Here is a 23,977-nt window from a genome sequence, read left to right as displayed (position 1 = left end):
AGTGTTTCCAGAATCTAAGCACAGGTAATAAATTACATTATACTTATTTACATGTATTCTGTCATTATTCTTTGAATTTGTTTAGGGTTTACATTATACTTATTTGCATGTATTCTGTCATTATTCTTTAGGTATTGCTTTAGACACATGTACAAAAACTTTAAAGTGAATTTTAAGGGTGAGTTGTTAAGAGATTTGAGCCGAGGCGGAGGCAGCATTTAAAGAATGTCATCATGATATTTATATGGAGAAGATAGAGGCTGTGGATGAAGAAGCTAAGGAGTGGTTAGAGAGGGAAGCAAAATCCACTTGGGCTAGGTCACATTTTGATCTCACAACAAAATGTGATTCTATTACCAATAACTTCAGTGAATCCTTTAATTCTTGGATATTGAAGATTAGAGATAAACCACTAGTGCAATTTATTGATCAATACAGTCTTCTTTGTGATGAAGTTGATCCATGAAAGGAGGATTATTTCACAAGAACTTGTTCATGATGATTTAGTGTCAGCTGCTCAAGGAGTCATAAATAAGATAGAGAAAAAGTACAACAAATACAAAGTTCAAGGATTTGTTGAAGGATTTGTTGAAGGAGTTGAACATAACTCATTTTGTGTCATTAATATCAAGACTGAGAAGAAGTTTGTGGTAGATATGACTGGTTTGAGTTGTACATGTGTTGTATGGCAGATGACAGGAATACCATGTATTCATGCAGTTTGTGTTATTAGAAAAAGGAGAACACAAGGATCTAGTCAAGCACACGATAAGTGTGTTAGTTATTAGAAAATAGTACATGTACTTTTACTACTTTTGTTTTCAATCAATGAGTAACAAATTGACTTGTTCATTACATTTCTTGTTTGCATTTAGGTATTGCAATTCATTCTACAATGTCCAGTCCTTTAAAGCTACTTATGCTGGCTATATATATCATTTTGATAATGAAGAAGAGTGGGATAAGGTAAATAAATATTTGAACCCTACTTTACATGTTAATGCTTTCATACCCCTAATGTTTAGTTATGAATGTCTGTCAATTGCTAGGTCAAAGTTGGTAATGAAGTACTACCTCCACCCTTTGAGAGAAAATCTGGAAGACCTAGAAAACTAAGAATTAGGGATGCAGACGAGGATAAACCCTCAAACAATAGATGTTGTAAGATATGCAATGTACCAGGCCATAACAAGAGGACATGTGAAAGAAGACAACAAGGTGGAACTAAGAGTTTATCCAAAGCACAAAAGAGACAAAAGAGAGGAGAAGGTCAAGAACAAAATGAGGTGAATGTGCAGCAGCAAACACAAATGAACCAGACACAGCCAGATGAGATGAATGTGCAGCAGCAAACACAAATGAACCAAACACAGCCAGATGAGGTCAATGTGCAGCAGCAAACACAAATGAACCAGACACAGCCAGATGAGGTCAATGTGCAATCTCAGCCAAATGTCGACCATATTCCAAGGGCTAGAAGAGGAGGTAGAGGGAGGAGGGGTGGTAGAGGGAGTAGAGGCAGAGGTGGTAGGGGAATGGCTTATTGGTTTGGTGAAGACACACCACCAAGGTCAAGCCAAGCAACACCACCCCCTCCAGCAAGTTCTACTCAATAATGCTTAACATTGAAGGTATTATACTTAGTAGTGTTATTTGTATTTTATTATTTTTATTGTTTGATTATACTTAGTAGGTACTATACTTAACATTGAAGCTTTTAATGTATACCCACGCATGTGTTTTATGTAGTGCTGTACCCTTACCTTTTAATGTAAGCATGGACTTCTTCAGTTTTGGTTTTCAAAATTTTGACTTGGTAACTGTTACTTTTGACCCAATATTAAATGTCTTAAATGTTCCCACATCTATTTGCTATAAGGATATCTCTCACACCATTCTTTAGTTCTCACATCTCACTCACACACATTTCACTTTGAATATATCTCTCTCACACATCTCATATCAAATGGGGAAGGGGAAGAATAAGGATAAGGGTTATGAATATCCACCTCATCTCATGAGTGCTGTTAGATTTGGTTATAATAACTACCATGATGATGAGGTTTTGGCTGCCAGAGCTTATGTGGATGAGCATGGTCATGATGTTTCTGTTGAAGAAGTCCATGCTTATATCGATAAGTATAGGGACAAGAAAGAGGAACAAAGGGTGGCTGTAGGACTACCAAGTGAAGATTTATGTGATTGGGAGAAGGAAGCTTGGGAAGAGTATTGTATGGAGTATGTGGATGAGTATATTATCATCCCTAAAACAAAATCTATAAAGGATAAGGGTGCTAAGGGAGAAGGAAGTTTAAAGACGACACACAAGTCTTTGGGGGAAGTCAAGCACAAGTACAAACACAACCAATGATGGTTGTGCAAGCGTTAATGTGTGCACAAGAGTTTGAAGCTATGCAGATTCACCTCAAGCAAAAGAGGAAGAAGTGACCAGTACATGATTCTTTGATTCTGTTTATTTATTAATCTTTTTTTTATTCACCTCAAGCTCTGCAGATTTTGTTTTTATTTACTGTGACTGAATGAATGAGTGTTTTTGCAGGGATTGAGTGTTTCTGCAGCAAGTAAATGTTGATGCTGGTGGTTGGTTGGAAAGACATGCTGGTCTTTTGTGGGGGTTGTAAAGACAGATTAATATGCTCCTTTTGTTTTGTCCTGTCATTTCGAACTATGACTTTTGGTTAGGTTTGGTTCAGTTAATGAATGCTTTTGGTTAGGTTGGTTATGTCTTGTCTTTTGGTGTGGTGTTGTAATGAATGTAGAAACTTGGAATGCAATATGAAGTAGGATTTCTACTTACAAAGTGTTTATGTAATGGATGAAGTTTGTTTTGTAATTGGATGCGTTTTGTAAGGCCCTTTTGTAATATATATAGGGGTGCAACTTCAATTTCTTCTTAGATAATAAACTTCATTACATAGTAATACATAGCAATACAGTTAGCAGTACACAATCCCTCACACACTAACACGTACTATTGGCACAAACATTAGGTAGATGACACCCATTGCATAGGCTACACACTTCACACAGCTCAAATTCTTCTTTGCACAGGTTGCAAACTTCATTCTCAACTTTTTTGTCAAAGTAGATCCACTCCACAACACTACATTGCTCAAACGAGCACTTCAACTTCTTGAATTCTAGAATTCCTTGTTCTCCGCAGTTAACACGACCAAAAACCACTTTCATAAAGCCACAGCAACAAGCACGAGGGCAATGCATCCCAAAGTACTTACATGTAGGAGCATAATGCCCAACTTCAAAACATAATTGACAAACTTGCAAAACAAACATAAATTGAAATTTAGTCATTCCATTTACATATGTTTTTGTTTTTGGCCCCTGTTTCAAAATAACTTTTAAGCTTTTAGCCCTTCCTCCATTAATGGACTGTGGGATATCCTTCAAACAAAATACAAACCTTTGGTGCACCAATGATGACAACTTCACTACCCCCCATTGTATTATTTGATTTGGAGTCAGACATGAGCAAAAACCAATAAGCAATTGGTCCAGTACTTATAGATGACCAGTATATCCGTTGGGAGCAACATTCAAAGCTCCAACGGCTAGTCACTAATAACCCTTGGATCCCAACCGTTGGATTTGGACACGTGTCATTAGTTTTTGTTAAAAAAAAACAAGTGTGGCATGCGTGAGGGGTATTTAGGCCATTTTGAAATTATGAGGAGCAAAACCTACGGAGCAGTTAAAGCTGACCAAGTCAACTAACAGAACTGGGGTCAAAAACGAATTACGCAACTTACAGGAGCCAAACGCTGAATCCCTATTAAAAGTGGGGCCAAAAACGAATTAACCCTTTTTTTAAAGGGCCACGTTGGACTAATCAGGTCCATTTGAAGGAGCTTCAAAACTCTAAAAAAGACAGTGTTCCAACGCTAGAACTAAACACCCTTCAAAACCCATGCGAAATTCATTCTCGTTCGCAAAAACTCATCTCTTTTTCTAAAACATATCTCAGAAAAACTGAAACAGCTCGATTGTGGTGGGAACTCTCATCTAGAAGTTCCATTGTTGGTCTCTCTCTCTTTCACTAAAGCAGCTCAAACTTCTGTAAGCACTTTTTCTTCTCTCTCTCTTTACATATATTCATTTATATTTGTGTTCACTTTGGGATGAAGTGGTTTCGATTTGGGTACTATAATCAATATGGACAGTTTAGATATTGTATCACATTGAATGTGAAATTTGTTCCTGTTGTTGTTGGTACGACCATCTTTTAATTTGAGTAGTTCCATATCAAGTTAATGCATATGTTGTTTTGATTCAAGATTATTGTTGGTGTTTGCGATTTTGTTTTTTTATTTGGTTTGTGGGTATTTGTGTTTAAAGTTACGTTATTGCAATGAGAATATACTGTGAACTCTAGTTGTGAACTGGAATCACTAGGCTTAAAGAATGTTGTTGTGTGGAATGCCGTAATTTACTGGCAAAATTCAATATCTTGCTTTTGTTGGTTATGAACTATTATGTGCTATTATGATTTCTATAATTATTTCTTTCTTATCCATTTGCATTTTATGTCGTGTGTTTTGCATAACAAGCGATTTAGTCCAGACACATTCCCATGGCACTTTACTATGGTTCATCTTCTCTCTCTCTTATTTCTTCTGACTCTTCCTCAGATGATGAGTTTGATGAATATCAAAATATTCTCAACCAAGTTGCAGTTTCAGTGGTGCCACTCCTACATCATCATATAAGAACCAATGCGTACTTTATGGAGATGCAAGACCAGAAGGGTAAACATGGTGGGTCTACTTTTGGGAGGATTTATAAACGTTGTGCAAGGGTTTCTATTGCTTATCAATTGGAGCAAGACTACTTTGTTGAGAATTCAACATATTTGGATGCTGATTTTCATAGTTGTTATTGAATGAGCAAAAAACTTTTTCTTCGCATACTTGCTGATGTTGAAAAGCGAGACCAATATTTTGTTCAGAAAAATGATTTTATAGGACGACCGGGCCTAACATCGAAGATCAAGGTGAGTACGTGTATTATCAATTAGTTGGTTGTGTTTCTTTGTATGTTTTTCCACTCCCTGGTGCACCGACTTAAGTGATTTGTTTAATATATCTCTCTTTATCTCTGTATTTTATTTTTTTCACTCTCGTGTTAAATTAGGTGACAGCCGCTATCTGAATGCTTGCTTTTGGAAGTCCAGCAAATCATATAGATGAACAATTCAAAATTGGAAAGAGTACTATCTTGGAGAGCCTTAAGCGATTTTGCTCGACTATAATTGAGATCTATGCAGAAGAATATATGAGAGCACCAACAGAAGCTGATGCTCAACACCTCACCAACAGAAGCTGATGCTCAACGCCTACTAAAAGAAGGGAAGGAGAGGGGATTTCCTGGAATGCTCGGCAGCTTGGACTATATGCTTGGACATGGCGTGCTTGTCCAACTGCTTGGCATGGTACCCACGTCGGTCACAAGCAAGAATGTTTTTTCGTTTTTTTTTTGTTCGGATGGGATGTTTCATTCTATCTCGAGTGTTTTTTTTTTATTATTCTGTTTTTTTTTATTGTTTTTTTTTTTTTCAAACGGATAAACATTCCGTCCCACGCATTCGGAATAAAACATTCCGTCCGAAATTTAAAGTCACTTCTGCCATTGGACAACCCCTAGTAGCTTCTCACCAAGAAAATAACTATGAGGGAAAATAGTCCTATGTGGTGCCTATGTGGAAGTAACAAGCTGTTAGGTCCTAAAAAGACTCTTTAACAAAATCAAAATCCGGTCTGTCGTGGCTCCATTATGTAACTCCTTGATACAGGGTTGCACCTTTAATTTCCTTGCTGCAAATTCAGCTTCACGCCAACTATGGGTTAGTTTCAATTGTAGCATTCCGGCAGTCCATCTTCTCCATCTTGTGTTGATAGAAGCTGTAGTCCAACTCTTTTTTAAAACTCTCCTATTTGAGATCACCCTTGCCCCTTCGCCCCTTTGTACTTCAAAAGAGGCACCCTGCTAGTTAATCCTTGTGTAGTTATGTACTGCTAGTTGTGTTTGTCTTGCTGATAGCCAAAAACTGAAAACTGAGAAAGGGAAGGAACTATACGTCTATACATTGTAGAATGTTGACAGATCTATAGTCTGTCAACTCCCATCGGTCAGCCATGCATATACAGGATTTTTATTTCCCAAAAAAAACAAATAATTGGAGGGGAAGGATGCAGCTCCTCGTACCCAACTCCTAGGTCTGCCCCTGCCTCAGAAGATGCATGCGAATGTTAGTGTTACAGTGTTACTACAATTTCTTATTAGAGTTGCAATTGCCAATGTTCTGTGCTTTTCACTTTTTCGTCATAGTAACCATTTTTTATATTTTGATAGCATTTAAATTAAATGGAAAAAAATATAAAAGTAAAAACCTTTATTGTTTGAAACTTTGAACTAAGCGGATGAAAATTTTCAACCCCTAGACCCTGGGATTTGAGCCTACGCTTGAATTTGGTAATTAAATACCCAAAATAAAAATTGAATCTAAGAACTTTGGGCCGAACATCGTGGCTGTCAGAACTCTTATTTCGCTACCGTCTAAGTACCAGAGGAACTTCTAGTCCTGTTAGTTCTCGTTCTACCACAATTAGTAGGAGAAGTCCAACTAGGCTTAGTAAAGCCGAATTGCTTCTGTCGTTCTTCACTATAAATAATTACATACATAAAAAGGATTAGCAACTATTCTTTAAGAAAAGTGCTTGAAGTTACAAATTGAACAAGAGAAAGAACTATTCATTCATCAGTTCAACATCGAGATGGAAGCAGCAATTGAAGAAGAAGAAGTGTCTATGTTTGAATCCTTCAGGGCTAAAACTTTCCAGGCTTACGATTTCAATGTTGAAGTCTCCGATTATGATCCTAATATGCCCGAAATCGAAAAAGAAACCTGTCGGGCAATCTTGCAGGTTCACGCCGATTTCTGTGGATCTAATAACAACACGAACAAGTGAAAACTATGTATTTATTGAACGAAGTCCTGACTCCACGCTTATAAGAGGAACTTAAAATGAAAAACAAACCACTTTATAAGACCATCTTATAAGACCCTCTTATAACACATGGTCTTATAAGACCCTATTATAACTTAACCCAAAAAAACAAATAGCCCCTAAATAAATGTCCTTAATTATTTAGATCTTATTTGGTACGAAAATTGATGGAAGTGGAAGTGGGACACCAGGGCATATCAATGCTCTGTCGCCTCCGCCACATCTCTTTGGTGTAGCTTACAGTCTACTGTGGTAATTATGGTTGCCCTCTCTTTCTCTACTGAAATGGCAGAAACTCGGAGTGGGTGTTAACATTGTATTGTTAAACAGACAAAAGACAGAATGGTAAACTTAAAAGACATACTTAAGAGTTAGAGGTGATTAAATTCTGAAATTTACTTTTTAGACCAAGATCCACATAGTTGAAATTGCAGGCTCAAAGAAACATATAACTTACCCACGGGGTTTATGCAACCAACCAACTACCATCAACCTGAAAAATTGCCTAGATTACATTCTACAATTCCATTATAACAACCATAATTTTTAAACAACATAAATTACATTATTTGAATTGAAAATAACTATTATATTATGAAGTCTAGCTTGTTTTAGAATTTGTTTGGCTGTTGTTGATTTTTCAAAATTATTTTTACTTAAATTTGTTTGTTAGAACTTTTGTGGGTATTTTAGAATCATTTTTGGGTTTGAAAACATTGTTAAAATGTACTCATTCATATAGGTATGGACCTTGGGTGTTTTTAGATCCATTTGAAACCCATGGGTTAACTTAAACATACTTAAAACATTGAATAAACAATAGCGAATTTCCTCTGCAAAAATCTTATTATTCAAAAACAAAACTCTAGCCTCCAATAAAAGAATATTTTGGATTGAGAAATAAAAATAAGGGGAAAAAGAAGAAAATGGATTGGAGAAAAGAAAGCATTGGAATTCTTTTGCAAATTCAATTTCAGATGAGTAGACATATTTTTTTTGTGATTTTTATCATGTTTGCTTCATAAATGCTTCATTATCATTTTATAAAAGTTCCATATTTAATTATGAACATTTGCTATTTGTTTTGAAATTTTAATTGTCGTTTGGAACGATGATACGTTTACAGAATTCTGCATAAGTACTGACTTGTGACTTGTATTCGATTAATTAGATGATGTAACTAGTTTTTTGACAGAACTAAACAATTTTAGTTCTCTTTCATTTCCAATTGGCCTTGACTGATTCCAGTTTATATTCTATTTGATGTGAATTTTACAAGAAAGTGTGTCAGAAAATTGAATAGCAGAATTTAAGTTGTTGGGTTTGTTCCATCACATAGTTTAGGGTATATACTAAACGAATTAGTGTTTAGAAATTTTTGTATTGAAATGGATTAATTTTCAGAATGGTATAATTGATTCAAAACTTTGATTATATAAATTCTCTAGAATTTTTAGAATGGACAAAAGTCAAACTGTCCTAACCAATTTCTCATGCATAGAACAATATACGTAACTGATTAGCGTAGGTTTTAGTTGTACAAGAAAAAATATAATGATCATGCAATTTGTATCGTATTAATATTTCAAATAAATATGTATTGATTGGAGGAGTAATTATTTTATTTGTCTAAAAAGTTCTATTACATGTATTGGAATAAGAGTTGCATGCATAATTGTTTGATGAATATTGTATGTATAGAGCGTATATTGGTAGCTAAAGATTTGGCGTGGTATTATGCAATTATATATATTGGCACTGATGAACTTTGACTTTGACTATGTGGCCGATAAGAACTACGAAGACTTGATTCCAATCTTAAAAGATTTGGATACGTAGGCAGCTTTGAGTAAAAGTGCAGCCACTATATTATATATATTATATATTAGTTATTGTGGTAACTATATGTGTACAATGTTAGTACTTAATTGTGTACGTGATTGTGGTGGTTTAAAAGGTATTTATGAGGCATTTAACTAATGTGTTATTCATGAGTTATTTATGGTTGAGAATTTTGATATATATGATTTATATATTCGATATTGAGGCGAGTTGAATGACTATTATATTTGGAATCATTATTAATGATTCTACTATGTAAGAAGATGTTTATTTTATAATGAAAGTATTATAATAAATGATAACTCTTGGTTGTTAAAAAGTGTTATAAAAAGTCTTGTGAAAATTTAATTTGTCGCCCACATCTTTAGATCTCTCTCCGCCTCTTTGATGAAAAGAAAAAGAAATGAAATGTTTATGACTAATGATGTCATGTGAAAAGCCGCCTTAGAGAGGAACTAAGGCATTTGCTTTCCAAGTGGGTTGGATTCCTTGAGTGCACGGGAATGTAGGTCTGGCTTCCTTTAATGTGGCGGGAACGACCTAAGGTATTCATTGAATGTGCCATGAATGACCTGTTAGTGTTATGATGGGTATTCCTTGAATGTGGTGAGAATAACCCAAGGTATTCATTGAATGTGCCATGAATAACCTGTTAGTATATGATGAGTATTCCTTGAATGTGGCGGGAATGACCCAAAGTATTCATTGAATGTGCTATGAATGACCTGAGATATTGAATGCCCATAAGAGGCTGTGATTATGTGTATGGAAATCCCAGAGATGGCTGTGACTCACAAATTACGAGTTTACAAGATGGAAATATATTTCCTTGAGGCGATATCCCTGCTTGGGACATATATCTTATAGTGGTACTCGGTGTGAGTGAGGAACACGGGTATGTGTGATTTGGCAAATGTGTGAAGTGCAAATCGTGGAGTATGAACTAAAAGTTGGGTAGTGTCTATTAATAAATGAGTTAATGAGATAATTAATAAGAAAAGTAAAATATTGATTTTACATATGATTGAGTTATTGCATATGAATATATGTGTATTAGGATGTATATGATTTGTTATAAAAGAAATGTATATGTGGTTTGTGTGAGTTGATACTCATGAGGGATGAATGTACTCCCTGGTTGTGATTCTTCTCGTTCTCATAAGTAGACGAGTGGTTTTAAAGAAAAATATTGGCTTTATGTATGAGCGAGTTGTTGAATATGATTGGTTGTGTATTATGATATGACACATATGATTTCTTACGAAGAAATGTAAATATTGTTAACGTGATATAATTGATATGGTGGTGTGACATGAATGTTAATATTGGTGATATATTATGTCGATTGTATATTCTCATGGTTATTGTGAGAGAAGTAGGCGTATGAATTAAATGTTTATGTTTAGAAAACCTAACTTTGTTTTGTAGGAGGTAAGACTTATTAACATCTTATGCAGGGGCGTTATCCTACCCTAACACGCGTGGTTATATATATGTAATATTTTCATTAAATTAATTTACTAGATAATGGGATTGAAATCTTACTTGGGAAGAAACTATATGCCGTTTTGGAAAATGGAACTATCTTGTCTTCATAATTGAAATGGTTGGTAATGTTATATTTATTTTTTTGAAAGATTGAATGTAATACTGTATACATTATTTTAGTCTTGCTCATACCAGCAAATTCAATTTGCTAACCCATGTTTACTTTCTTTTGCAACGTGAGTGTGTTCTTGGAAACATAGATGGTAGAATGCAGTGGATGCCGACGTTTGATTTGGATTCGCTTTTGGAGCCCTACTGGTTTAAGTTTTCTGAAGTTGAAAGTTTTGATTTGAAACAGATATAATAGAGTTGGTTAATAATTTTTTATTTGTGAATGAAGAGTTGTTCTTTCGGTTTTAATTTGATCTCATTTTTCTATATCGTATTTGGTAATGAGTTATTAGAGTTTCGTTTCACCCTGAGTTTTCAGATGATTGAATAAGGGTGGCGATTGAGATATTTATATCTTGAAATATTCTCTATTTTAATTGTTTGGAAATTTGGGGTGTGACATCTACATTCTTAGAACCATCTTTGGAAGATATATTCGAACCTTGAGTACCCAACTTAATTTGGTACTCCTCAAAGAGTTTGGGTTCCTCGTGCTGAAGCTTGATCACATACTTTGCCAAAAACACATCTTCTGCTTCTCTTAATGCCTGACCAATAACATTATAACTTAGTAGACCCTTTGAGTTCAGCATTTGAAGAACATAACCTCTTGGAAAGACTCTATTTTCCAAGCTTAAATCAATAGCAGCCGCGTTCCTAGCAAAATCATCTCTAGTCCAATTTAGGGTATTCATGAAGAAATCCAGTGCTAAATAGATCTTCTTCACTGAAATGGCCATTATGGAGGGGTGCTTCTTGAACATGGAAATAACCTCATCTCCTGACCATCCAAAACTCCTGTAAGCCTCCAATTTCAAGTCCCATATAGGCTTCTTTATCCCAACAAGCACATGTAATCCACCAACGAACACTTTACTTGAAGGACTAAAACCCATATTCTTGAGTTTTAATACACTTGTGTTAAGTTTGTTGGATTGAAGATATAGAACTCGAGGGTTCTTGATAATCGATTTTGAGATCAAAGATTTGGGCATACCATGATCTTGCAGGAGGGCTATGTTTGGTGCCCTTCTGCCCTGTATATTAGTGAACCACTTTAAACGTTTAAGAATAACAGTGATGTCATCGAGTGTGATGGAATGGTCTGCTTCTCTAAGCTTGATACCAAACAGTTGAGTCCTTAAAGCATCTTTAGGAGAGCAACCAAAAAACACCAAAATTTTGAACCAAACCAAACACCAAACCAAAAAAACACCAACTATCTTTAGGAGCAACATCAAATTTTCGACATCAAATGACGCGGTTTTGAATAAACCGTGCCATATAGCCCATGCGGTTTTCCCAACGCCGCGCCAGTGAAGCCATCTTAAAAGCCCAAGCCCACGTGGTTTTCCAAAAACCGCGCGATCAATTTTCTTATTTTTTTTCTTTCCCAATCTCTCACGCGGTTTTGACAAAACCTCGTGATTGAAGCCCACAATCTAGCCCAAGCCCACGCGGTGTTGGCAAAACCGCGTGAGTGATTTGATACAACAACAAAGCTAGAACCAAATATTGGCCGATTTAGTGTTTGGTTTGGTGTTTTTTTGGTATTTTCATCAACACGTGACTCTCCTGAAGTTGAAAAAACCCCAAATTGTTGGAAATTTGGTGTTTGATGTTAGGTTGGTATCACTCCTAAGAGCATCTTTAGCAGTGATATCAACCTAGCATCAAGAATTTGGTGTTTTTTCAACTTCAGCAGTACTACATGTTGATGAAAACACCAAAAAAAATACCAAACCAAACACCAAATCGACCAATATTTGGTTCCGTGTTTGATGTCAGATCAAATCACTCACGCTTTTGAGAAACACCGCGTTTTCAAAAAACCGCGTGGGCTTGGGCTGCTAAATGGGCTTCTATGGCGCGGTTTTGGCAAAACCACATGGGCTTGGGCTTCAATGGGCGCGGTTTTGCCAAAACCGTGTCGTTTTTCTTGAAAATTAGAACTGTGGTGCATAGAACTTGAAAAATTATGAGTTGTGCATAGAAGTTAAGAAATTAACAATTGTGCAATTGAAGAAATTAAGAATTGTAATTCAAAATCAAAAAAAATTAAAGAAATTAAAACCTATGATTATGATTATGATTATGATTATGATTATGCAGTCCAAAAATCTATGATTATGATATAATCATATAATATCTAAAATAATCCACCTATCATATTACATCAAATTTATTTAGCTCTCTTCTTACGCCCTTACCACTCGATCCCTCCCTCTCTCTATTTGGGCGTTCCAAGCCGCCCCTCTAAGTTCCTAATCGAGACCGATGATCTTCTAAAGTGCGCACGGAGGTTAACTACTTCACTGAAGTTCCTCATATCCCTCGATGTTCGCTGCGTACACTTGTCGCATATCCTCATACGCTTTCGAAGTCTCACCATACGCCGCTGGGATTGCTGATATGTTTGAGAATATGCCTCCTCTCTTTCTTGGCTATAATGATACAGGGCAGTCCTCATCCCATCAAACATGAGAACTTGGTTCTCATATCTTTCCCGAACCTCAGCCTGAAAATCCAAGAAAATACAGTGTGAGTACATATTATATATATAATGAAGAAGATAAATAAAACAATTAAACTCACCATGGTATACTGATCAATATGCGCTCTAACTTCGGAGAAACGAGCATGAGGCACCTCGTGAATGGAAATATAAGTAGGCTCCCCATCAGTCCACACACGGCAAACATCCGAGGATTACCGCGCATTACCGAGGAGGGCCGATATGCATTCGAGGTTGTGGGTTGTAAACAGGTATGGCGGATGAGGAATAATGAGCTCACGCCTCATCCCTTCCAGCCCACAAACTCGAAGTTGCTAGCCCGACCAACAGGAGGCAACAACGGACTTATGGAGACACGGTTCCACCATCTATAATACTGATCAGCAGTCTGCTCAACAACAAAAGAAGACACATCTGGCCAAGGACCACCACTGGTATGAACTTTATGAACTTGAATTCTACCCCACGACTTTGCATCACTAACATCTGGCATGGGAGCACATGGAACTCTATAACGTTCAGTCATCTGCCTCCAACATCTATCGCCACGCACCAAACCCGACAAATACGTCGGCAAAAAATAACTCTATGACGCGGACAACACACAAGCATGCCAGATACCGATCGTCAAAGGCAAGAGACAAACGCCAAGGTCTCCACTCAATAGATGACAATGATCTAATATCAATCGAAAGCACGAGCCATACAAATATTATTCCTAATCTGCCTCTATTACGAAATCAAGTGAGGCCCCGACCAACTAGCAAATATAGGGCGAGTATCAGCAATCATGTCTATGTTAGGACAAAGACATCGAAAGTACTCATAAAACCAAATCTCTAAAAGTCCCGTGAATCCTGCAATCTGAGGACTTCTACTTCCGAATGTCTTTGAAGCTTTATCTAACGCCGATATCAATGTGGCATATACTGAGCTACCCAGGTCATAATCCCTCATAGTATGCAAATCAGATACATAAGCATAATATCCCAGTTGTACCGTAGAATGACCATTGGGAAACAAAACATGCCCAATAAAAAACATAAAAAAAGCCCTAACATATTGATCAGCACCCTCACTACCCGGTAGTAGGGCTGGCAATGGGTTGGATCGGTTCGGATATAGGCAAATCCAAAACCGATCCGCTTTTCAACAATACAGACCCATAACCGAACCCGACCCGAACGGATATTTGAGTTAGAGAACCAGAACCGAACCGAAAACTTTTTTTTGATTCCGGATCCGATCCGTTCCGAACCAATAAGCTCAATTTCAACCCGATGAACTGAGTTTTTAATAATTGGATCCTAATTTTCGTTATATAAATATTAAATATTTTTTTTTGCTAAACACAAAAACAAGATATACAAATAAAAAAGGCATAATGAATGATTTGAAATCCAAATTTGTAATAGAAACCATCTTTTATTATGTAAAAAAATATCGTAATATTACATATGTATTTTGCATATCTTATTTTGGAACTTTAAATAGTGCAATGTTGTATAAGGTAATAGAAATATATGGTGGAGGAAAATTAGAAAGAATAAGACTAAAAATTTAATTGGATTAGGCCCATAACGGTTCGGTACATACTTAATCCAAACCAATCCAATAAGAGTCCGGTTCGATTTTCAAGACCTTAAACCGGTCAATATGCTAACTACCCGCCCCGCACCAGCTTTTATTGGTTCGGACCGATCGGGTATCGGTTCTTACCGACCCATTGCCACCCTACCCGTAGAAACAAATCAAAGCTAACTCCTCTCGTATCGATGCAAGAGGGTTCCATATATGCAGATCTTAATATGAGATAGCTTAATCCCAGAAGAATCATAAGCATCCGCACCCAAACGAGGAAAACTCACAAGCATACTATCCATATTCTCATAATATGTATGAAAAGGTATCGGTTGGCCTATACCGATACTCAACCCAGAAATCATAGTGAAGTCTAGTGGTGTGAACCCTAACTCCGCACAAGGAAAATGAAATGTATGAGTTTTACTCCACCATCTTTCTACTAAAGTTATGACCACTGCCCAATCAGTCTTCTCATAATCCGTATCAATCAAAATACCCAAAGGTGTATACAAAATACTATATCTAATATGTACAAACTCATCCAAACTTCTAATAACCTTCCACCATTCTCTAACACCAAGTAAAGCTGATCTAACTCGGTAGTCAACAATATACTGATATTATAAAAAAAAAATAATGCATATAAGATAAATAATTAATTGGTCCAACTCAACTAATTAATATTCAAAATATTTAATCAAAACTAATTAATTACCCGAAAGTATTAGCCATCGCGACTTTCGACACGTGTTTTGTATCACGTGTAGAAGACACAACTTCCATATCAAGTGCTTCTCCAGGTGTAAATTGACAATCGAAGTCGTTTATCTGATACTCAAAGATGCGTCGGATGTGTCTATCGGTCGAGACATCCTCGTGTTCTTCTCCCCATTTGTCTTCTCCCCATCACCAATATCATGTGTGTACCGCCAATTATCATCATCGCCGAAAGGTTCAAAGGGATCTATATAAAATTTCAAGAGTTTAGGTAGGTTTTGTTTTTTTTAACTAAGGAGAGGGTTTTATGATTGTGAGAAGAGGTGAAAATGACTGAACCACAAGGCTTTTGGAGCTGCTTTATATAGAAGTAGCACGCGGTGTTTCGAGAACTGCAGCTGTTTTGGCAAAACCGTGGGGCTTGGGCCCTCGTCGGTTGGGCTTCATTGCTAGCTTTGGCAAAACCAAGTGTTCTAAAACGCTAGGCGGTAGTCGGTGGTAGGAAGCGCCTAGGCTTTCTAGGCTCTAGATCGCCTAGACGGAAGTTAGGCGTTTTTTTAATTATTATTATTATTATATATATAATATATAATATATAATAATAATAATAATTAAAAAAAAACACCTAGAAGTTAAAGTAAAATTAACTTTATATACTTTTTAAAGATACATATTAGTAATCCAACCACAAAAGTTAAGTAAAATCATAGCATGTCTCCTAACGGTCATAACTCAAACAAAATGACATAAGATCAAAATAATCCAAATAAACATACAAAAAGATAACATTATGACTTCCGAACTACTCCACTAAGTCTACAATTCTTCCTCTCCATATCTTTCCATCACTCTCTCCCATCGATTCAAACTCATACTCTTTCATCTCTCTCATCCTCGCCTCGTCATCCGACACAAAATCTTCTTCATGAAGCTCTCTAACATTATTAAAACTCTTGATGATTCTCCAACCATACCACTGTAAATCCCGAACCGATCAACTTCTTCATCATCCCCACCATGAACAATCCATCCTTGTGCCTTACTAGCTTCACTAGCAAGTAATACATCTACCTCTTTCTTCTTTTTCTTTCCTATTCTTGTCGATGAGTTTGGCATTAAATCGGACATAGACTAGATGCTCCAACCTTGTCAGATCAAGTCTATTCCTTTTCTTTGTATGTATCTACACAAAAAGAAAATGGAAGTTAAAATATTATTAGTACTATGACTTTCTTAGTTTATTTATTTAACCACTTACTACAAACTTTCTAGTTAGTACTTACCCCTCAAAAGCTCCAATTTCTCTCGTGATCCCGATGAACTTGTAGTCGTGAGAGGATCCTTGAAGCCATTCTTTGCAAGTTTGAGTATGATTGCCATAGTTAGACCACCATCCAACTAGCCAATAGATAAGACAATAAACACAAATATAAATGGTGTTAGTGTGTTACTTAGTATTAAATAATATCGGTAGGAATGGAAATGAGTAACTAAGTAATGAATATCTTACCCGGATCATACTTATCATCATTCTTGGCGCCGTCCGCCCAAGGGTCTACCAAATGCACCTTCTTTTTCTTATACACCAATAACTCATCATTTGTGACTTTATTTTGCATATCAAAGTCACCATGAAAGAAGTGCTCCTCTATACAAAGAAAAAATCCGCTCATGACAATTGATCCTTTCCAATATCTTGATCTTTGAAGTAGTAATAAGGATTCAAAAGGTAGGCACCAAATGCAATGGACTGTCCGCTTCGACTCAACGCCTTTTCTTCGATAATATCTATGACTGGATTGTAGTTAGCCGCCACATTTTGAATGTTTCTTTGATATCTTTCTCTGCTTGCTTTAGTTCACCATGTAAAAAGCCCATAGATGGCTTATCTCCGTCAGCAATGCGAAGCACTTTCACTAAAGGAGCAAATACTTTCAAGCATAGTGTTACCCCATTCCAAAAGCCATACTTAACAACACCTGGAATATGCCATTTTCCCCTTTGCGCCTTTGGACCATTTGCACTCCCCATTCATCACTAGTAAACATAGTTTTCAACTTCTCTTTTATCCATCAAACTTTGCAAAGTCGGGGAAAGAAGTTGCAAATCTAGTAACTCCCTACTCACTATGTCTCTTTTTTTTGTAGCTTTCCTCATCATCGACAATGTTTTATGATGTGAATAAATGAAGATAGTGAACGCCTTTGCCTTATCAATCACTTCTTTGAACCTTGGTAGCTTTCCAATCCCTTCAAGCATAAGGTTCAATGTGTGAGTGGCACATGAACTCCAAAACAAGTGTGGTCTCTTGTTCCTCAAGAAAACCGGGCCAAGGCCATATTGTTCAAGCATTGTCGTCCTGACTTGAACTACATTTTCTGGCCCCAATTTCTTCAATACACTTATCAACATAAGAAAAATAAATTCTCCGATTAGGTGACTCCTCCAAACTTCCTTAGAAGAAAGGAAAGTTGTGCCTAGCTTGCAATTGACACATAAATTCATGATGCTCCTTTTTTTCGATCGGACCACGATCCGGCCATAATAGAACACCCACTAGTAGCCCATTCTTTTTTTGCTTCTCGAAAACTTTTGGTTCGCTCATATTCTTCCTTCAACAATGGCTCCCTCAATTGGTATTGGCTTGAGGTAGGTAACTGGAGCCAAATTGACCAACCGCTTCAACAAATCTTTTGAAGCTATCATTGTCAATAGCATGAAAAGCAATACCGGTTTCATACACCCATCGAGACAAATATTGATGCACGCTATGAGTTCTTTCCTTCCAAAGTGCATCATTAATATTTTGTTGGCGATCTTTTCCTTGCATCAATTGAGGAATCGGGGAGTGATAGCGGATGCAAACTTATCCATAGGCCCCAGAGTATGTGGCCTCTTCCTCGACACCACCCGCCATCTTCTTCATCAATAATTTGAACTTCGCTCTTACTACGCAAATGTGCTTGTCTTTCTTACCCTTTTAACTTTTGCTCCTTCTAGTGCAGCTTTACACTTGGCTTTATCTTCGCCGTTAGACTTTGGACATGCCGTTATTTGTCCCTTAATGTTCGCAAATGTGTAGCTTCATTCGATAAATGCCCCCACTAATTTCTTTATTGCACGGCTTACATTTTAACTTATCTTTGTTGTTTGCATCTCTCAACATCCCATACTCCCAACCAACATCGCCGGATCACGCTTCAAAGGATCGGATTCAGATTCGGCACGCATTAGATGCCGTAGAAGAAGCAACATTACCAACCATTGAACTGAAAAATATCACAAAGATCATACAACAATTAATAACCCAAAAGACAATTCAACCATATTAGTTCCATACACGCATACAATTATTACAAATCAGTTCATGTTATGTTAGATACAAATTTCTCATTATACAAATTGCTTAGGTACAGCCGTACAGGGTCATATATATAATTTTGGTAATTTAGTGCTTCATTTATCTGATAGTTAGCCTCCTTAGGAACCACGATCATGGTGTGTCAGAAATCGAAATAGTAATCTGGTCTTAAACATGGGAATCAAAGTCCATGAATTGAACGTTTTGATCCCATTTCTGTTTATATAAGATGGAACAAGTGTGGGGTCTTTTATATAAGATGTATCACAGGCTTCACAGCACATTGAGAAGACTCATGATCATGAACCTGTTGGCTTGTTTATACTTAGCAATTCCCTACCTCTTTATTATTAAAGGTGCTAGTTTTCCTAGCTAGAGTTTATTTTGTATACAATGTAAGAAAAATGGAAGATAAGGAAGTTAGTACCTTATCTTGGAAGTTGGGAGACAATTGGAACAGCAGCTGTTGAACGAAGTTGGACGAGCTGTTGAACGAAGTTGGACGAGCTGCTGAAGTTGGATGAGCTGCTGAACGAAGTTGAATACGGGTTGAAGAAGTTGACGAGAAGTTGGAATTAAGTAATTTGACTAATTTCAGTCAAACAGATAAATGTTTCTTTTCAAACAGATATATAAGTATATAACTTATAAGCCCTATTGGGCCTTGCCTTGGGCGTTTTTCAAAAAAAGTTTAAAAACAAATATGGGCCCGACTAGACTGATTAGCCCCCGCCTAGACCGCCTGGACCGCCTAGTAGGACCGCCTAGCACCGCCTAGTCGGGTAACCGACTTGTCCACCGATTATAGCCTTAGGCGAGTCGCCTGGCACCGCTAGCCTTTAGCCACCGCTTCAGCGGCACCGCAGCCGATTTTTAGAACAGTGGGCAAAACCGCGTAGTTGCTTGGTGTTTTTTTGGTTTGGTGTTTTTTTTGTTCAAAATTTTGGTGTTTTTTTGGTTGCACTGCTAAAGATGCTCTTAGAGAGGAGTTTACCAATGCCAATGTTATTGAAATACTCAAGCTTTGGTTTTAACCTTTTCTCAGGATACATCTTAACGAGAAAATTTCCAGCAGATATTAACGTAAGATGATAACCACACACCATTTCAGAAATTCCACTACAGCACTTCAAATAGAGCACAACAGAATCTTCATCATCTACCTATTTGGTAAGAGAACAAAGTTTGCAAACGAAGCCGTGCCATTGTTTGAAGCACCCCGTATGTTCAGAATAGAGGTAACCATATTGTAGATCTGAACATTCTCAAAAGTGGGAACCTTCCGGCCCCTTGCAAACTGAGGTCCATGGCCAATAAAGATAGTCCTCATAGAGAAGTAAGCATTATGATAACCATGAGCTCCTGCACAAGTTCTCTGGTTCAAATTCCTCTGCTCCACCATAAACCCTTCATCGAGCAGTCCTATGATTGGAGATATGCGGTAACTTGCAGAATAGTGAAGTCTAGCAGGGAAGTCCCCCTTGAGAAACATTTTCAAATTCTTTCCGCTTCAACAGTGCTTGAATTTAGTCCTTCTATCATATTCTTTACAACTTCAGCTGGAGAGACGCCAGCAGGAGGTCGAATTATGAAGCAATGGATAATAAGACTGAACCCACGACTCCGGAATTTGGACCCATGGAGCCAAATCTTCAGGATAGAGGGACTTTCCGTCACATGTACCAACCATGCCATGATCACCAACCATAATGATAGTAGCATCATCAAACACTCCTCTCTTTTCGAGCCTTGATATCAACTTCCCAATAATTCTATCAATATTAGCTACTGCTTCAGTGATCTGCGGATCATCAGGTCCAACACGGTGACCCTGACTGTCTGGATCGTCAAAATACACGTTTATAAACGAAGGAATCTCGTTACTAGGAAGATCAAAATATCCTAATACAGTATCGACGCGCTCCTCAAATGGAACAGAAGCATTATAAGGAGGACAAAATTTTGGAGGACAGTTCCATGATCCTTTCTTTACCTCAGAACCGGGCCAAAAGTAGGTAGCTACATTCAATCCATTCTTGATCACAGTTTGCCACAGTGCTTCGCCTAACCACCAATGTGGTTCATGACTACGTGTAGTGAAAGTCTCGCCACAATTTGGGTCGGTAAACCAGTTGGCAATTATGCCATGGTAAGCTGGATAAAGACCAGTGACAATAGCATAAAGACCAGTGACATGGCAATTTCTGATCAATCAGTGGATATTGGGAGTGGGTGTCTTGAATTGGTACCTGAACTGAAACCCGTCTGAGGATATCAATATTACAACTGGTCACTTAAGCTTGACGAGGGGACAAGCAACATTTTCAACAGAATAGGAAGCTTTAAGGGTGTTAGCATTGGCAAAAACAATGGGTGCTGCCGCTATGGAGATACCTATCAGAATAAGTAGAAGTTCACTTAGTGAAGTGAAGGAAACTACAGAATTTCTTGCCATGACTTCTTTGATAGTTTAAGGGTAAATTAAACCAACCTTTTATAGAATGCTAGCAGCTGCCTCTGCAATTGGGGGTAGATGCCAAACAATAGAACCTCATGGCCTTTGTAACAAAAGTTAAAAGCTCTCCTGCAGCAATGAGATATGAATAAAAGAAAAGGTGTGGACATGAAAAAATAGAAAACGTGAATGCAGACAGTGGTGGAGGCAACAACACCATCTTTTTCTTTCCCTTACTTTGGTTCTGTGACTTCTGTCTGAATGTTTTCTTCATTTATTCCCGTTCTTCCAGCTTTATATTATTCGTTTTCACATTTTTCACTTTTCTCTTTGTATATTGTATATTTGTATTGCATCATTAGAATAGGGCCATTGCTGGATGGAAGCTTGTTAACTGCATTTATTAGGACCCTGAATCAAATATTGAATATCCAATGACGTGGGGCAATTAACGATCTAACCAACAGAGGTACGCAGATAATAAAAAAAAACAGAGGCACGAGAAATAGAAATATAACACATGTACTCAATGTTGAGACATGTGAAATTTAATCAAGAAAATTAGACTAAAAGCTGCTAACCATTCGATTGACTTACAGTCTAAAGTACAATGCAAATCATAAAATTCCAAGAGACAAATACTAATAGACTTCTTGGTTAGCTCTAAGACAAACAATGTGTACATAGAGAAGGCAATCTCGTGGCTGGTGCTTTTGCAATACTAACCTTTGATGAAGCTGAAAAGCACTTGCGGCTTCTATTCTTTCTTTTGTATTCTCCAAATTAGAGTCATAATTTTCTGAATATACACTTGTTATGCAACTACCAAATGAGCCAACACACGGCATAAGGAGTAAGTTCTCACACCAGTTTCCCATAGCTAGTTGTGACAGTGTTAGGCCATGGCTTGAGAATCTCCTGCATAGTAGTAATGATTGATCTGTTTGGTGAGGAAGGAGTTATGCAAGTGGTGATAATTTCCCACGCCTGCACCACAATGCATATCTTGCAAAGAGGTAGATTGTTCTACCTCCTGTCCATACAACACACATCTGTTCAGGATGCTCCATCCCCTATTCTGCCAGCTATCGACGATCAATTCTCACCAAGAACGTTACCTAATAGGGAAAAATTATAGCCTTATTGGTGCCTTCCCTACAGTCTTGTATGGTAATGTGATGCATGTAGCATTAACCATTAGGTTATCCTCCACTATTATTTGATAAAAAGACATCAAGAGAAACCCTTCATATTCCACTTCCATTACCCTCGCTCTCACTATTCCCTCTTTGTATCATCAAATGGTACCTGATCTCCGACCAAATTCTTCCACCTCCCAATATTGGCAGTCACAAGTGAAGATTCCCCGCAGCTCCATTTCCCCAAGACAAAGTAAGTAACTGACCATGCCATTATACCAATTCTATTCCAACACTAGTTTTCACAATATGTGTAATCACCTACCTTAATTCAATTGAAACCAGATGATAAACACCATTAAGAAGTTGGTTCAAGTATTGTTTCCCTTAAAAAGGTTTGAAAAATCAGTGTCATAGTCATATGGAAAAGAATCAAGTGCTTAGATAATCAACTAAAGTTTAATGGAAATTCGTGGATCTTTCATTGACTTTAAATAATGCTTTCAAGAATATATCAGACTCACAGCCATCCTTAATCCTTATGCCCAACAACAAAATCTTCGGTACTTACTTTACTTTAATACAACTTCAACAGTTCCGGTACCTCATTTTGATATCTGATGACAAACCTCTCCAAGAACGCATTTTCAACTAGTTTTAACGCTCCACACATTTTATTCTTGTTTATCAAGCCCTTTGAAAGAAGTGTTTGAAAAACAAAGCTTCTAGGAACAATTCTCTTTTCCATGCTTAGTAATAAAACACTTGCATTTTTGGCCCCAATTAAGGCTCTTCTTGAAAAAATCCACTGAAATGGCCATAACAAAGGGCTGCTTCTTGAACAAGGAGAGAACCTCGTCTCTTGACCAGCCAAAACTCCTATAAACCTCCGATTTCAAGTCCCATATAGGCTTCTTCATCCCCGCAAGCACATGTAACCCACACTAAGGAACACCTTACTTGAAGGACTAAAACCCATATTCTTGAAGACAATCCAATTCTTCGTCTTCGTCTTTGGAACATAGCATTCCAGACACACGACCCAATCTTAAGAAATCAACAGTTACTTCAAAACAACCTCAAGCTGGATCCTCAAAGAAAACACGGTGGAATATTGTACTCATAATGACTCCTATTACTATTAGTGCATCGAAAAGGAAAATGGAAGGCAACTATCGCATGTGAAATCAGTTGATTGAATAAACCCATTGCCGAAGAAGAGACTGGACTAGTTACCTTTGGATCAGCAGCCGTCTCATTATTGGAAGTACGGAACAAGAAAGGAATGCCACCGAAGTGATAAGTAGCCTTTTATTAGTATGGGTTGGATACTTTGGATATCGATAAATTGGGCCCAGGCCCCAACCATGAACTTCGGCCGTCGACCAATTTTGATTTTTGACCTCCGTACCCCTTCTAGAGTTCATGTTCTTCCCTAAATTAGAAGTCCAGTAAATTGCTCACAAGATAAATAATAGGGTTATATTGATATACCCCCACCACTAGTTGCAATTAGGATTATCCCCCATAATAATTGAAATTAGGATTTCCCCCCAACTTGGCAGTCAAAAGGAGTCAACCAATAGTGGCCGTCAGTTGACTAGTCAAGGATCATGAATTGTCCTAAATACCCTTTTTCTGTGGAAATTATGAAATTTGCTA

The 23,977-nt window shown here is 37.3% G+C and overlaps 1 protein-coding gene, 1 long non-coding RNA gene and 1 pseudogene across 3 annotated transcripts; all 3 read right to left on the bottom strand.

Annotated features, from left to right (window-relative positions):
• Positions 1-10,912: 10,912 nt before the first annotated feature.
• On the bottom strand, positions 10,913-16,476 carry LOC147477765 (uncharacterized). The gene is made up of 2 exons (XM_086586076.1): positions 16,330-16,476; positions 10,913-11,581 (listed from the first exon to the last, which is right to left on the bottom strand). The coding sequence occupies exons 1-2, from the start codon at positions 16,474-16,476 to the stop codon at positions 10,913-10,915; spliced, it is 816 nt and encodes a 271-aa protein (XP_086442202.1).
• A 3,233-nt stretch (positions 16,477-19,709) lies between these two features.
• On the bottom strand, positions 19,710-21,176 carry LOC147477764 (nucleotide pyrophosphatase/phosphodiesterase 1 pseudogene; annotated as a pseudogene). Its single transcript, XR_015209842.1, has one exon. The product of XR_015209842.1 is annotated as a nucleotide pyrophosphatase/phosphodiesterase 1 pseudogene (transcript).
• Positions 21,177-21,413: 237 nt separating this feature from the next.
• On the bottom strand, positions 21,414-23,726 carry LOC147477763 (uncharacterized). Its single transcript, XR_015208891.1, has 2 exons — positions 21,903-23,726; positions 21,414-21,570 (listed from the first exon to the last, which is right to left on the bottom strand). It is a non-coding gene; the product is annotated as an uncharacterized LOC147477763 (long non-coding RNA).
• Between the last annotated feature and the right edge of the window lie 251 nt (positions 23,727-23,977).

This window comes from Coptis chinensis, chromosome 9, assembly GCF_015680905.1.
Source record: "Coptis chinensis isolate HL-2020 chromosome 9, ASM1568090v1, whole genome shotgun sequence".
Taxonomy (NCBI): domain Eukaryota; kingdom Viridiplantae; phylum Streptophyta; class Magnoliopsida; order Ranunculales; family Ranunculaceae; genus Coptis; species Coptis chinensis.
This window is presented reverse-complemented; position numbering and strand designations above follow the sequence as displayed.